Raw genomic sequence first — 15,799 nt, 5'->3', positions numbered from 1 at the left:
GGGACCCCTCGGCAGCGTGCGGTCGTCGCAGGACCCGGAAAAAGGCAAGGCGGGGCGCCGATGGGGGCGCTCGGGTTCGGGAGACGGAGAGGGCGGGCGGGCGGGACCCCGCAGCCCCGGGGGCCTCTGGGAGCCCCTCCCCACTCGGCCCCGCCCCCTCCCCGGGCGCCGACCTCCAGGGTCACGTGACCGGGCCCGGCGGCCGCTGGGGCCGGAGGGCGCGGCGCGGGGACGCGACGGCCTGGCCAGGCGGGGCCGGAGCCGAGCAGGCCGGAGCGGGCCGCGCGCCGGGGAGGGTCGCGCCGCGCCCGCCCCCTCCCCGCCGCGCCCGGGGCGCACGCGCGCTCCTCTTGCCGCCCCTCCCTCCGCGTGGGGACCCCTGGCGGGCGGCACGAGGACATGGCCAGCGACGCCGTGCAGGTAGGCGCACCTGTGTCTGGAGTCGCGGGGCGACCGGACGGCGCCGGGGACCCGGTCCACGCGCTGCCGGGGGAGCCCCCTAGGCCCCCGAACCGGACCCGGGTGGCGAGGGCGGGGGCCTGCGGAGCGCCGGGCGCCCCCTCCCTGGGCCGTGACTGTGGAGCCAGCGAGGCCCCCTTCTCGGCAGGTGGCGATGTGGACAGGGCTGGTGGGGGGGCGATCCCAGAGGCAACCCCCTGCCGCACCCCCAAACTCGGCCTCTCCGGGAGAACTAGAAGGGGCGCGGCGGAGGCGCGACTTCGGGTGTCTGTGGCTGGCTGGGAGTCCCGGTGCCTCTCGTTCCCCCAAACTCATCCCCCTCCCCAGGGTTGGGTGCCCGGCAGGTGCCACTCCACCTGGGCCAGGTGCCTGGCGCGGTGCCCTGGGAGGGGAGGAGGCCGCCGGGCCGGGCCCGTGCCCTTCCCCCGCAAAACAAAGCTCCAGCCACCCCCGCCTCGAGACAGCTTTACGATCTTCCAGACGCCACCCAGATTGGCACCTGTTGGCGGAAGTACCCGAGTCACTGCATTAGGTCAGGGGACTGGGGACCCCCCACTCCCACCCTCTGTGCTGTCAGGTGGAACCTTCTCCTGGGTGGGGAGTGTCCCAGTCAACAGGCCAGGGATGCTCCCATATATAGAATCCTACTTCTTTGCATGGTGGCTGGGCAGGGCTGGGTCACCCCCAGCCCCCCAACACACACGTGATTGGCACCAGCATCCTGCCCAGCTAGATTCCCCCTGTGCCACCTGGTGGATATCACTGCCCTGGACTCACCACCTTCCCCGTCTGTGACAAGCAGGGCCAGGGTGACCGCCAACCTTCTTTGGTTCAAGTGACCCAAATCTGAGCAATGTCTGTGCCTCGGTGCCTCCATTAGCACCTCACCAGCCAGTTCACTGTCCTGTGGTTGTTGTGTAACTGGGTTCTCGTCTCCTTCTGCACCTGCCCCCGGCCCCTCTGTGTCTCCCCCGTGACCCCCGGTCCCTCCCGCCTCCCCAGTCCTGCTGATGGCCTGCCGGCCTTGCCGAGGAGCTGGGCGTATCTGGTGTTGCCGATCACACAAGGTCAGACCTCAGGGCCGGGATGGGCCGGGGTCCCTGCCTCTACCCCTGGCCCAGAGCGGGCTGTGTAGGAATTCCCGGGCGCTTGCATGCGCTTGGCGCATCCCACATATGACCCAGACAGGCTGTCCCACGCCCTGGTCCCGCCTTCCCATCTCCTCCCCTGTCTCTTCCCCCGTTCTGGTCTTTCCTCTCTCACGGCTGATTGGGCCTGCCGCCCTGTCCCTCTGTCTGTCCCAACGTGTGCCTGTCTGTTCTGTGTCCTGCAAACGGATGTCCTGTCCAGATTCCGGAAACGCCCAAGGCATTGAAATCTCCGGATGTGGGGGTCTAGGTCCCTGGCTGCACTGGCAAGGCAGGGATTCTGGGAGGCAGGTCCTCTGGGTCTGAGGTCTCCACTCCATGGGGGAGTAGGGCTTCTCCATAGGCCAGGCCAGGCCCCTGAGTCCTGGGTTTGCCTTGCTGGCCCTCAGGTGACCCCAATGCCCTGGGTAGAAGTGAGTCACACTCAGGGGAGGAGAACCCAGGAGCCCAGCCTCCCTTCCTCTCTGTGTTACAGACCTCAGCTGCTGGAGGTGGGGCCGAGGGAGGCTACCTCTCCTCTCTGCCTGGACTTCCCCAGTTGAGCTGGCCCCGCTCTTGGCTGTGTCCTTGCTCTGCCTGCTGGGATTGGGGTGGGGCCTGACTGAGCAAGGGTGGTATTCGGTGAGCCTGGGTTTAAATTCCAGTGCTGACACTTTCTTGCTGTGTGTCCTGGGCCGAGTGCCTTCGCCTCTCTGAGCCTCGGTTCTGACCTAGGAAAAATGGGACTAAGAGGGTGTTCATGGGAGAGAGAGAGACCAAGACCTGGCCAGCACTTGGCAGGCGGGGCTGCGGTGAAGGCGTTACTGGTAAGCATCCTGGTCAGCGGCTCAGGGTGTGAATCTATGTGCTTAGTGATTTATTTACTTATTTACATTTATTTATTTTGGGGGAGAGAGTCTTCTCTGTCACCCAGGCTGGGAGTACAGTGGTGCTATCCTAGCTCACTGCAGCCTCGATTTCCGGTGCTCAAGTGATCTTCCTGCCTCAGCCTCCCGAGTAGCTGGGACAAAAGGCACAGACCAACACACCTGGCTAATTTGTTTTTATTTTTGTAGAGACAGGGTCTCGCTCTGTTGCCCAGGCTGGAATGCAGTGGCAAGATTCTAGTTCACTGCAGCCTCAAACACCTGATCTACCGGACTACAGGCGTGCACTGCCACACCTGGCTAATTTTTTTTCCTTTTTTTTTTAAATTAAGACTGGGGTCTCACTCTGTCACCCAGGCTGGAGTGCAGCGGCATGATCTCTGCCTCCTAGACTCAAGCCATCCTGCCACCCCAGCCTCCTGAGTAGCTGGGACTACAGGTGCCATCTGGGCACCACCATGCTCAGCTAATTTTTGTATTTTTAGTAGACAGGGTTTTGCCATGTTGCCCAGGCTGGTCTTGAACTTTTGAGCTCATAGTGACCTACCTGCCTAGCCTCCCAAAGTGCTGGGATTACAGGTGTGAGCCACTGCACCCAGCCTTTCTTTTTTTCTTTTTTGAGACAGGCTCTGTTGCCCAGGCTGGAGTGCGGTGGTGTGATCTTGGCCCACTGCAACAACCTCTGCCTCCTGGGATCAACTGAGCCTCCCATCGCAGGGCTCCCAAGGAGTTGGGAGTACAGGCACACATCACCACACCTGGCAAATTTTTGTATTTTTTGTAGAGATGGCGTCTCACTATTTTGCCCAGGCTGGTCTGATCTCAGGCAATCCTCCGCCCTCATCCTCGTAAAGTGCTAAAACTATTGGCGTGCCATTATACCCGGCCAATACTTTTTTATATTTTGTAGAGATTTCTTAGGTCTTGCTGTGTTGCCCAGACTGATCTCTAATTCCTGACCTCAAGCACTGCTCCTGCCTCAGTCTCCAGAAGTGCTGGGATTACAGATGTGAACCACTATGCCTGGCCAAATCTATGAACTTTTAACCGTAGGCTTCTCAGCCTCAGCACTGCTGACACTGAGGACTGGGTTGTTCTTTGCAGTGGGGGCTGTCCTGAGTACTGCAGGGTCCTGAGCAGCATCCCTGGCCTCACCCTGTTAGAAGCCACCTCCCTACCCACAGTTTGACAACCAAAAATGACTCTGTGTGTCACCACATGTCCCTGGGTTTGGGGAGGAAATCTCCCCTCCATTGAAAACTACTGGGTTACTGGCCAGGCACGGTGGTTCACACTTGTAATCTCAGCACTTTGAGAGGCCGAGGCTGGCCGATCGCTTGAGGTCAGGAGTTCAAGACCAGCCTGGCCAATGTGTTGAAACCTCCTCTCTACTAAAAATACAAAAAATAGCTGGGTGTGGTTGGCACGTGCCTGTAATCCCAGCTACTCAGGAGGCTGAGGCAGGAGAATCGCACGAACCAGCGAGTTGGAGGTTGCAGTGAGCCAAGATTGCGCCAGTGCACTCCAGGCTGGGCAACAGAGCGAGACTCCGTTTCAAAAAAAAAAAACCCCAAAACAAAAAAACAAACTACTGTTACTTCCTTGAGCCTCAGTTTCCTCACCTGTGAAGTGGGGAAATTGTTGGCAGCTACTCAGGATGATTAGGGAGGGTTGGGAAGACGGTGGGAGTGATATACTTGGTCTGTGTCGTTCCTCCCTAGGGCAGCTGCTCTTGAGATCATTCACGGGCCAAGGATAACATTCCTCGGCTGTGAAATGGATGCTCCCAGCTGAAGGAGATAATGCCAGGGGGTCATTTCCTAGCCAGCATTTGTAATCTGGGTGCTCTCATTTCAAATTGAGGCGGGGTGGTGGGATGGGGGGACTCACACCTGTAATCCCAGCACTTTTGGAGGTCAAGGCAGGAGGATTGCTTGAGCCCAAGAGTTTGAGATCAGCCTGGGCAACATAGTGAGACCCCAGGTCTATGAAAAATACAGAAATTGGGGGCTGGATGCAGTGCACATGCCTGTAATCTTGGCACTTTGGGAGGCCGAGGTGGGCGGATCATGAGGTCAAGAGATTGAGACCAGTCTGGCCAACATGGTGAAACCCCGTCTCTCCTAAAAATACAAAAATTAGCCAGGCATGGTGGCGCGTGCCTGTAGTCCCAGCTACTCTGGAGGCTGAGGCAGGAGAATTGCTTGAACCCGGGAGGCAGAGGTTGCATCAAGCTGAGATCGCACCACTGCATTCCAACCTGGTTATATAGCGAGACTCCATCTTAAAAAAGAGAGAGAAAAGTACAAAAATTAGCCAGGTGTGGTGATGCGTGCCTGTAGTCCCAGCTACTCGGGAGGCTGAGCTGGGAGGACCGTTTGAGCCCGGGAGGTAGAGACTGCAGGGAGCCTGGATCACACCATTGCACTGCAGCCTGGGAGACAGAGTGAGACCCTGCTTCAAAAAAAGAAAAAAAAAGTTACATGAGATATTCAACCTAATTGTAAAGTAGCTTTATATTAGGTATTTTTGCCCAAATGTAGACTTGGATAAGTGCTCTGAGCACATTTAAGGTAGCAAAGGGTGAACTGTGATGTTTGGTAGATAAGGTATATTAAATACATTTTTGACTTATGATATTTTCAACTTATGATGAGCTTATCAGGAAGTAACCCCATTGTAAGTTGGCGCATGTCTGTAGTTGTTCTTGAACGTTACTGTGTATTTAGCAAGTGGTTTTGTAGGCTGTTGATTTGGGGCATTCTTTTTTTTTTTTTTTTTTTGAGACACTCTCTGTTGCCCAGGCTGGAGTGCAGTGGTGCAATCTCGACTCACTGCAACCTCTGCCTCCCGGGTTCAAGCGATTCTTCTGCCTCCCGGGTTCAAGCGATTCTCCTGCCTCAGCCTTCCGAGCAGCTGGACGTTTCACTATGCCCGGCTAATTTTTGTATTTTTAGTAGAGACGGGGTTTCACCATATTGGCCAGGCTGGTCTCGAACTCCTGATCTCAAATGATCTGCCTACCTCAACCTCCCAAAGTGCTGGGATGACAGATGTGAGCCAACATAACCGGCCTGGTTTTGGGAATTTTTTTTTTTTTTTTGACAGGATTTCGCTCTTCTTGCCTAGGCTAGAGTGCAATGGCGCAATCTTGGCTCACTGTAACCTCTACCTCTTGGGTTCAAGCAGTTTTCCTGTCTCAGCCTCCCAAGTAACTGGGATTACAGGAGTGCACCACTACGCCTGGCTAATTTTTTGTATTTTTAGTAGAGACTGTATTTCACCATGTTGGCCAGGCTGGTCTTGAACTCCCAACCTCAGGTGATCCACCCGCCTCGGCCTCCCAAAGTGCTGGGATTACAGGCGTGAACCACCATGCCTGGCCGGTTTTGGGAATTCTTATCCCAGCCTCCCAGTGCTGTCCCCTAATCGCCCAAGGGAGGTGCCACCGGGCTGGCCAGGACCCTGGGCCTCTCAGCTACGGTCAACAACAGTTGGCAACTGGACTAAGAGGAAGCAGGAAGTTGGGACGGCCTGTCTGCAGGAAGGGGGCCTCGCCTCTGAAGAAGTGGCTCTTCTGACCCTGAAGGGGAAGCCGGGCGGGGACAAGGGGTGGTTGGGAGGGTCTGGGTGTAGGGACGTGTGCAGGTAGTCGCAGGGCTGGAGGCTTGTGGGAGCATGGATGCGCTGTGAGGGCCTCAGCGTGCATACGTGTGTGAGCATGTGCACATGCATGAGCATGTGGGCCGTGCCCTCTCGGGCAGGTGGGAGTGTGTCTTGTATGGGTTCTAGAGTGATGCCTATAAGCACTTGTATGTGTTTGCAAATAAATGCATCGTATGTGGTAGCCATGGGAATGGGTACCCTGTGAGCCCATGTTCCAGGCACACACCTGGAGGTGTGGAAATGTGCACCTGTGTGTGGGTCTTGGTTTCATCCAAACCCACAGCATGGAAGTGTGCACTTATGTGAGCCTGTGCTATAGGCACACACCTGCAGACATGAAAGTGTGCAAACACAGGCCGGCGCAGTGGCTCACACCTGTAATCCCAGCACTTTGGGAGGCCGAGGTGGGTGGATCACCTGAAGTCAGGAGTTCAAGACCAGCCTGGCCAACATGGTGAAGCCCCATCTCTAGTAAAAATATAAAAATTAGCCGGGTGTGGTGGTATGCACCTGTAATCCCAGCTACTCGGGAGGCTGAGGCAGGAGAATTGCTTGAACCTGGGAGGCGGAGGTTGCCGTGAGCCAAGATCGTGCCACTGCACTCCAGCCTGGGCAACACAGAGGGAGGCTCCGTCTCAAAAAAGAAAAAAAAGAAAAAATGTGCAAACACTTGTGAGCTGTGTTCTGTACACATGCTCATATGTATGTGAAGGTGTGTGCAAACTCACGTCAGCCCCTGGCACCTGCATCCCCTCCTGGATACACCATGAGTGTGTGAATGTACAAACTGCCTACACCTTGGACATTCTCTAGGGACAGGGAGCAAGGACTGTCCCTGGGTTTCATCTAGAGGAGCAGGCTTGGCCCTAGAGGTGGCTGAAGGGAAGGTCCCTTAGATGCCCTGAAGTTGGCCCCACGCATGGGGTGCTGGGAGTTGACAGGAAAGAGGAAGTGGCGGCCGAGAGGCCCTGGTGGGGCTGAGGTTCAGGAAGAGGGCGGGGCCCTCAGCCTGGACCCAGGATGGCGGAGGCCGATACCCCCTTGGAGCCGGAGCTGGAGGTGGGGGCCGGGGTCCCTGTGGGGTCAGGCAGAAGGGGACCCCAGGTGGCATAGGCTGGTAGTTCTACCCCGGGTACCTCTCAGTTCGGGAACAAGGAGAGGAGATGGGGCACTGGCCTCAGAGATCTCTGGAGAATAAGAATATCCAGGGCCCTTCGGGGCTCCCAGGTTGGTGGAGAGACAGGAAGGAGACTGGGCTCTGCTCTTTGGGGTCCCAGTTGTTGAAGATAGGAGAAGAGCAGATGAGGCCTATCTTCAAGACCCCATAGTTTGGGGGTGCAGCAGATAGAAGACTCGGCCTGCCTTTGGGATGCCGTAGTTTGGGGGTGTAGCCGAGGAAAGATGAGGCCTGCCCTCGGGTTGCTGTAGTTTGGGGGTGTAGCTGAGGAAAGATGAGGCCTGCCCTCGGGATGCCGTGGTTTGGGGGTGTAGCTGAGGAAAGATGAGGCCTTCCCTCGGGTTGCTGTAGTTTGGGGGTGTAGCTGAGGAAAGATGAGGCCTGCCCCCGGGATGCCTTGGTTTGGGGGTGTAGCTGAGGAAAGACTCAGCCTGCCCTCGGGATGCCGTGGTTTGGGGGTGTAGCTGAGGAAAGACTCGGCCTGCCCTCGGGTTGCTGTAGTTTGGGGGTGTAGCTGAGGAAAGACTCGGCCTGCCCTTGGGATGCCATAGTTTGTGGGTGTAGCTGAGGAAAGATGAGGCCTGCCCTCGGGTTGCTGTAGTTTGTGGGTGTAGCTGAGGAAAGACTCGGCCTGCCCTTGGGATGCAATAGTTTATGGGTGTTGCTGAGGAAAGATGAGGCCTGCCCTCAGGATGCCCTAGTTTCGGAGTACAGTAGAGGGAAGATGGGACCTGTTCTCAGGACCCTGTAGTTTTGGGGGTACAGCAGAGAGAAGATAGGGCCTGCCCTTGGGACCTTGTAGTTTGGGGGAGCAGCAGAGAAAAGAAGGAACATCTTTTGAGACCCTCTAGTTTGGGGGAGGCAGCAGAAGGGAGACAGATCTTATTCTTGAGACCCCCTTAATATGGGGGACACTGTGGTGGTGGGGGTGATGAGGCCCTGCTCTTTTCTTTTTTCTTTTTTTTTTTTAATGTACAGCAAAACTATGATCAGGAGAAGAGGCCAGGCTCTTGAGACCTCTCAGTTTGGGGGTGGGGTCAGGAAGCAGTGTCAGGGCCTCGTCTCACCTTCTAGTTTTGGGAGTCAGAGGAGGTACAGCAGGCCTGTCTTGGGATCCCCAATCCAGGGCAGAGGCTGGGCCAGCCTGGCTGCATGTGGTCTGCACCGAGAGTCCTCCCGGCCCCACTGACCCTGCTCTGTCCCCCGTAGAGTGAGCCTCACAGCTGGTCCCTGCTGGAGCAGCTGGGCCTGGCCGGGGCGGACCTGGCGGCCCCCGGGGTGCAGCAGCAGCTGGAGCTGGAGCGGGAGCGGCTGCGGCGGGAAATCCGCAAGGAGCTGAAGCTGAAGGAGGGTGCTGAGAACCTGCGGCGGGCCACCACTGACCTGGGCCGCAGCCTGGGTCCTGTGGAGCTGCTGCTTCGGGGCTCCTCCCGCCGCCTCGACCTGCTGCACCAGCAGCTGCAGGAGCTGCACGCTCATGTGGTGCTGCCCGACCCAGCAGCCACCAACGGTGAGCAGGGGTGCCCCAGGGATGTGGGACTCCAGGGGTTCCAGTGCCCACTGGCTCACCCATGGTCTCCAGAGCCAGCTTAAGCCATCTCCACAGACCCCCAGAGAGATGCATGCCATGACCCACCCAGCCATCAACACCCAGAGAGGTGCACACAGCCACGCCAGCACAGGGTAACACTCAAGACTGTGCACCCCTGGCCTGCACACATCTTTTTAAACATTCTTTTTTTTTTTTTTCAAATAAATAAAAATACAAAAATTAACTGAGCATGGTGGTGGGCACCTGTATTTCCAGCTACTTGGGAAACTGAAGCAGAAGACTCTCTTGAACTGAGGTGGAGGCTGCAGTGAGCTGAGATCACACCATTGCACCCCAGCCTGGGCGACAGAATGAGACTCCATCTCAAAAAAAAAAAAAAAGATGTGCCCTCTGTTGCCCAGGCTGGAGTACAGCTATTCACAGATGCAGTCATGATATGCTACAGCCTTGACCTCCTGGGCTCAAGGGATCCTCCCATCTCAGCCTCTCAAGTAGCTGGGACTACAGGCATGCACCACTGCTCCTGGCTAAATTTCCCTTTTTTTTTTTTTTTTTTTTGTTTTCCTATTTTTTTTTTGAGATGAAGTCTCGGTCTGTCAACAGACTGGAGTGCAGTGGTGCAATCTTAGCTCACTGCAACCTCCACTTCCGGGGTTCAAGCAATTCTCCTGCCTCAGCCTCCCGAGTAGCTGGGACTACAGGCTTGCGCCACCATGCCCAGCTAATTTTTTGTATTTTTAGTGGAGATGGTTTCACCATGTTGTCCAGGATGATTTTGATCTCCTGACCTTGTGATCCACCTGCCTCAGCCTGTCTCAAAGAAACAAAACAAAACAGCCAGGCGCAGTGGCTCACAGCTATAATCTCAGAACTTTGGGAGGCCAAGGTGGGCAGATCACTTGAGGTCAGGAGTTCAAGACCAGCCTGGCCAACATGGCAAAACCCTGTCTCTACTAAAAATATAAAAATTAGCCAGGCGTGATGGTGCATGCCTGTAATTCCAGCTACTAGGGAGGCTGAAGCAGGAGAATCGCTTGAACCCAAGAGACAGAGTTTGCAGTGAGCTGAGATCATGCCATTGCACTCCAGCCTGGGTGACAGAACGAGACTGCATCTCAAATAATAATAATAATAATGAAGAAAATAAAATAAAATTTTATAGTCTCTCACAGAGTCATGACAATACCCAAAGACTTACATACTGTCACCCAACACCCAGAGAAATATAGACACACCAACATCACAGTACCCACCCTTGCAGACAGTCACACCAAGCCTCAGAGATTCACACACTCAGCTGCTGAACCCTTGCAGACTTACACAGTCCCAACAGTCAGAGGCTTATATCCACAGTCAAGTGAAGCTTGAAGATGCCACAGCACTTATGCCCATACCCAGTCCTTCCATAGACATAAGCATGTCAGCTACTGGAGACCGATGCTGTCACATCAGCACTCAGGGGCAGTTGAGACAACATCCCAGACCTCAAACAATCACTTTTTTTTTTTTTTTGAGATGGAGTTTTGCCCAGGCTGGAGTGCAATGGCACGATCTTGGCTCACCACAACCTCCACCTCCCAGGTTCCAGTGATTCTCCTGCCTCAGCCTCCTAAGTAGCTGGGATTATCGGCATGTGCGAGCCACCACCCCTGGCTAATTTTGTATTTTTAGTAGAGATGGGTTTTTTTCATGTTGGTCAAGCTGGTATCGAACTCCTGCCATCAGGTGATCCACCTGCCTTGGCCTCCCAAAGCACTGGGATTACAGGCATGAGCCACCTGGCCTTTTTTTTTTTTTTTTTTTTTTTTAGTGGGGAGGGGGTGGGGATGGAGTCTCACTCTGTCACCCAACCTGGAGTGCAGTAGCACAGTCTCGGCTCACTTTAAACTTCACCTCCCAGGTTCAAGCGATTCTTTTGCCTCAGCCTCTCAAGTAGCTGGGATTAGAGCCCTCCGCCACCATGCCCAGCTAATTTTTGTATTTTCAGTAGAGGCAGGGTTTTACCATATTGGCCAGGCTGGTCTTGAACCCCTGCCATCAGGTGATCCACTTGCCTCGGCCTCCTAAAGTGCTGGGATTACCGGTGTGTGCCACCATGGCCGGCCTTGGCTAATTTTTGCATTTTTAGTACTAGAGATGGAGTTTCACCATGTTGGCCAGAGTGGTCTTTAACTCCTGACCTCAGACAGTCCGCCTGCCTTGGCCTCCCAAAGTGCTAGGATTACAGGCATGAGCCACTGCGCCCGGCTTCAGTCATTTCTGCACCCAGGGTCCCCTTCAGTATCACACCACTCTCCAGAGACTCATGCAGACACATGCATCCGGAGACTCGGTCATACCAAACTGGAGATCTGAACTCACAGTTGTAGCAACAGTCAGAAATGTACACAGAGCATCTCCCAACACCCACAATCTTAGACAGTCATTCTAACACATGGTGTCTCACAGAGTCACACTGATACCTAGGGAGACACACACTCAGCCATGCCAACACCCTGCAGCTCCCAGATGGCACCACTCCTACATCCATAGGTTCACACAAGCCATGTATGTAGTTACTAATGGGCCTCCCAAATGCAGTGGAACCAGCACCACGGACACGCTTCTACACCTGGATGCCTGCCTACACTCATTCATCCTGGGTCTGCCCCAGCCTTGAGGGGTTTCCCTGGGAGGGCAAGGGGATAGACCCCTGGGCCCTGGTATCCCCCTGCCTGCCTGTCTGCTGGCCCACGGCTCCCCATCCCCTGTTCCCCAGGGGCAATGCCCAGGCTGGGCTGAGGGTAAAGCCTCCCAGGCAGACTGAGGTGATGACATGTAGTGACTCTTTCCCACCTGTCACCTCCAGATGGCCCCCAGTCCCCGGGTGCGGGTGGCCCTGCCTGTTCGGCCACCAACCTGAGCCGTGTGGCAGGCCTGGAGAAGCAGTTGGCCATTGAGCTGAAGGTGAAGCAGGGGGCAGAGAACATGATCCAGACCTACAGCAATGGCAGCACTAAGGTGAGGCAGCACGTGCACACATGCCATGTGCACACACCACACCTGTGTACACACCCACTCAAATGCACACACCACACCAGTGTACACACCCACTCAAATGCACACACCACACCTGTGCACGCCACTCCACACCTGCACACCCACCCACATGTGTACACACCCACTCAAATGCACACACCACACCTGTGCACGCCACTCCACACCTGCACACCGACCCGCATGTGTACACATCCACTCAAATGCACACACCACACCTGTACACGCACACTCCACACTTGCACACCCACCCGCATGTGTATACACCCACTCAAATGCACACACCACACCTGTGCACTCACATTCCACCCACATCTGCACACCCACTCACGTGTATACACTCACTCAAATGCAAACACCACACCTGTGCATGCACACTCCACCACACGTGCACACTCACCCGCATGTGTATACACTTGTCCGTGTGTGCATACACCCACTGGAATCTGCACCCACACCTGTGCATGCACACACTCACTGGCATGTACCCCCACATCTGTACATGCACACACCTACCTGCGTGCATACACACCCACATGTGCACACACCCGTATAAATGGGTACACATATGCATACACCCACCACATGCACACACACCTGCATGTGTACGCACACACCCTTGAATGTGCACACACCTGCCTGTGCACCCACACCTGCCCTTTGCTTATGCACACACACCTGCGCATGCACATTTGCAGTACGCACGCACATGTACATGCCCATGTGTGCACACTCACCCACCGATGTATCTGCACACACACTGCACATGTATGCACACACCCGTGAGCAGATCACAGGCTGGGGGCACAGGGTGCAGCCTACAGCTGCCCCATGGGAGACTGGGACCCTCTGGGTTGGGGACATACTGGCGGATGGGTGTGACTTGCTGGCAGGACTCAGGCATGGGCAGCTCATGGGGGTGTATAGGAAACATGACTGTGGGTAATGTCAGACACGTGATAGATTGTCTCCCCTCCCCACGCAGTCCCCATGCAGGGCCTCAAGTGCACCTATAGTCAGGGAAACACGCAACCCCTCACTGCTGACGGTGTCTCCTATTATAAGCACACACAGTCATGTCAATGCCTTGACATACACACACACCATCATCAAAACATCTAGACACACACACACACACACACACACACACAGACTTTCTCATACTAGGGACACACATCAGTAACAGCATCTAGCAACACATGGAGAATCGCACCACAGCCACATCTGGATACACACACTCTTACATCCATACCCAGAGGCTGGTGCACACGGCCACAAATACACTCACATTCCCGTCCTGCCAATCAGTTCTAGGAACACACAGGTCTGCATCAATACCCAGAGATTCCCACACCACAAGCACAGGCTGGCCTGCAGCTAGAGAAATCAGATCCAGACTCTCAGATTGCTGTGCGCATGTCCTCCCCTGTGAATGTCATATGGAAGGATACACTGCATGGATTTTTTTAAATGACATTATTTTATTTATTTATTTTTTGAGATGGAGTCTTATTCTATCACCTAGGCTGAAGTGCAGTGGCGTGATCTCGGCTCACTGCAACCTCCGCCTCCTGAGTTCAAGTGATTCTCCTGCCTCAGCATCCCAGGTACCTGGGATTACATGCATGTGCCACCACGCCCCATTAATTTTTGTGTTTTCAGTAGAGACGTGGTTTCACTGTATTGGCCAGGCCAGTCTCTAACTCCTGACCTCAGGTGATCTGCCCACCTTGGCCTCCCAAAGTGATGGGATTACAGGTGTGAGGCACCTCACCTGACCTGATATTATTTTATTTATTTTTTATTTTTATTGAGATGGGGTCTCACTATGTTGCCCAGGCTGGACTCGAACTCCTGGGCTCAAGCAATCCTCCTGCCTTGACCTCCCACGGTGCTGGGATTACAGATGTGAGCCACTGCACCCCATTCATCAATTGATGAACATTTGGCTCTTGCCACCTTTCTAGCGATTGTGAATGGTTTTGCTATGAACACCTGTGTACAAGTAATTGAACACCATTGTATGAAAATTTAGTCTAGATCAATCACATATTTTTTTTATGTGTATTTGAGCATTATGTACAAAAAGAATAAGAGTTTCTCATCTCCTGGCCGGGCGCGGTGGCTCATGCCTGTAATCCCAGCACTTTGGGAGGCTGAAGTGGGTAGATCATGAGGTCAGGAGTTCAAGACCAGCCTGGCCAACGTGGTGAAACCCCGTTTCTACTAAAAATACTAAAAATTAGCCGGGCGTGATGGCGCACACCTATAATCCCAGCTACTCGGGAGGCTGAGGCAGGAGAAACACTTGAACCTGAGAGACGGAAGTTGCAGTGAGCTGAGATTGCACTGCTGCACTCCACCCTAGCAACAGAGCAAGACTCCTTCTCAATAACAAAAACAAAAACAACAAAAAAAGAGTTTCTCACCTCCTAAGAAAGAATTTCTGCCCCCTGGGGGTGATACTGACCTAATGAAAGTGAGTAGAGTAGGCCAGGCGGTGACTCATGCCTGTAATCCCAGCATTTTGGGAGGCCAAGGCAGGTGGATCACTTGAGGTCAGGGGTTCAAGATCAGCCTGGCCAACATGGTGAAACCCCAACTCTACTAAAAAAAAAAATACAAAAATTAGCTGGGCGTGATGGTGCATGCCTGTGATCCCAGCTACTTGGGAGGCTGAGGCAAGAGAATGGTTGAACCTGGGAGGCGGAGGTTGCAGGAAGCTGAGATTGCGCCACTGCACTCCAGCCTACGCAACAGAGTGAGACTCTATCTCAACAAAATAAAATAAAATAAATTAATTAGTTAATTGCTGCCAAGAGAGGTTGAATAGCTTGCTGGAAGTCACACAGATGTTAGGTGGCAGACCCAGGATCCAAACCCCATGGACTACATCACACCACTGTACCAAGGAATGCATGGAAGTGCATTTATTTACTTATTTATTTCTTTATTTTGAGACAGGGTCTTGCTCTGTTGCTCAGGCTGGAGGACAGCAATGCAATCTCAGCTCACTGCAGCCTCCCAACTCCTGGGCTTGAGTGATCTTCCCACCTCCGCCCTGAGTGGCTGGGCTCACAGGTGCACGCCACCACGCCCAGCTAATTTTTGTATTTTTTGTGGAGACAGGGTCTTGCCATGGGTTGCTCAGGCTGGTCTCGAACTCCTGGGCTCAGCAATCCACCCGCCTTGGCCTCCCAAGGTGCTGGGATTACAGGTGTGAGGCACCGTGCCCAGCCTGCAAATGCATGTTGTTACATCCATCCGTCACCTAGGACCTGTGAGATGTGGCAGGACCCCAGCCGCCCAGCCTTCCTCTCACAGCCTGTCTCCGCCTCCAGGACCGGAAGCTGCTGCTGACAGCCCAGCAGATGTTGCAGGACAGTAAGACCAAGATAGACATCATCCGCATGCAACTCCGCCGGGCGCTGCAGGCCGGCCAGCTGGAGAGCCAGGCGGCCCCCGATGAGACCCAAGGTGAGTCCCTGGCCTCCAGACAGCTTTGCCTGCATCTCGCCTGGCAGGACTCCGCCTCTGGCTCCTGTAGTGGGTCCCTTTCTGGAGTAGGGAGGTGGGTCATTGGACCCGGTGTGAGACTTCAACACATTCCTGACCCTCGCTGGGCCAGAGCTTCGCATTTTGTCCCTTGCAAAGTTTGTATTACATCAGGGGTTGGTAAATTACCACCTTCAGACCAAATCTACCCATTGTCTTTTTTTGTCAGTAAAGTTTTATTGGTACATAGTCACGCCCATTCATTTACTATGTTTTTGATTGCTTTTACATCACAACAGCAGAGTTGAGTAGTGCAACAGAGCCTTGTGGGCTGTAAAGTCAAAATTATTTGCTATCTGACTTTTTTTTTGTTTTTGAAATGGAGTCTCACTATGTCACC

At 54.4% G+C, this 15,799-nt stretch overlaps 1 protein-coding gene across 1 annotated transcript in view; it reads left to right on the top strand.

Moving 5' to 3' along the window:
• The first annotated feature begins 183 nt into the window (after window positions 1-183).
• Window positions 184-15,799, top strand: part of PKN1 (protein kinase N1) — a 39,976-nt gene continuing 24,360 nt past the window's right edge. The window contains exons 1-4 of the mRNA XM_012457797.3: window positions 184-420; window positions 8,526-8,826; window positions 11,717-11,868; window positions 15,246-15,381. Of these exons, the coding sequence (XP_012313220.1) occupies window positions 400-420; window positions 8,526-8,826; window positions 11,717-11,868; window positions 15,246-15,381 (610 nt within the window). The 5' untranslated portion in view covers window positions 184-399. The remainder of the gene's footprint in view (window positions 421-8,525; window positions 8,827-11,716; window positions 11,869-15,245; window positions 15,382-15,799) is intronic.

This window comes from Aotus nancymaae, unplaced genomic scaffold, assembly GCF_030222135.1.
Source record: "Aotus nancymaae isolate 86718 unplaced genomic scaffold, 86718_ANA_hifiasm-v0.15.2.pri h1tg000028l, whole genome shotgun sequence".
Taxonomy (NCBI): Eukaryota; Metazoa; Chordata; class Mammalia; order Primates; family Aotidae; genus Aotus; species Aotus nancymaae.
The sequence above is the reverse complement of the archived record's forward strand: the minus strand, read 5'-3'. Positions and strand labels throughout refer to the sequence as shown.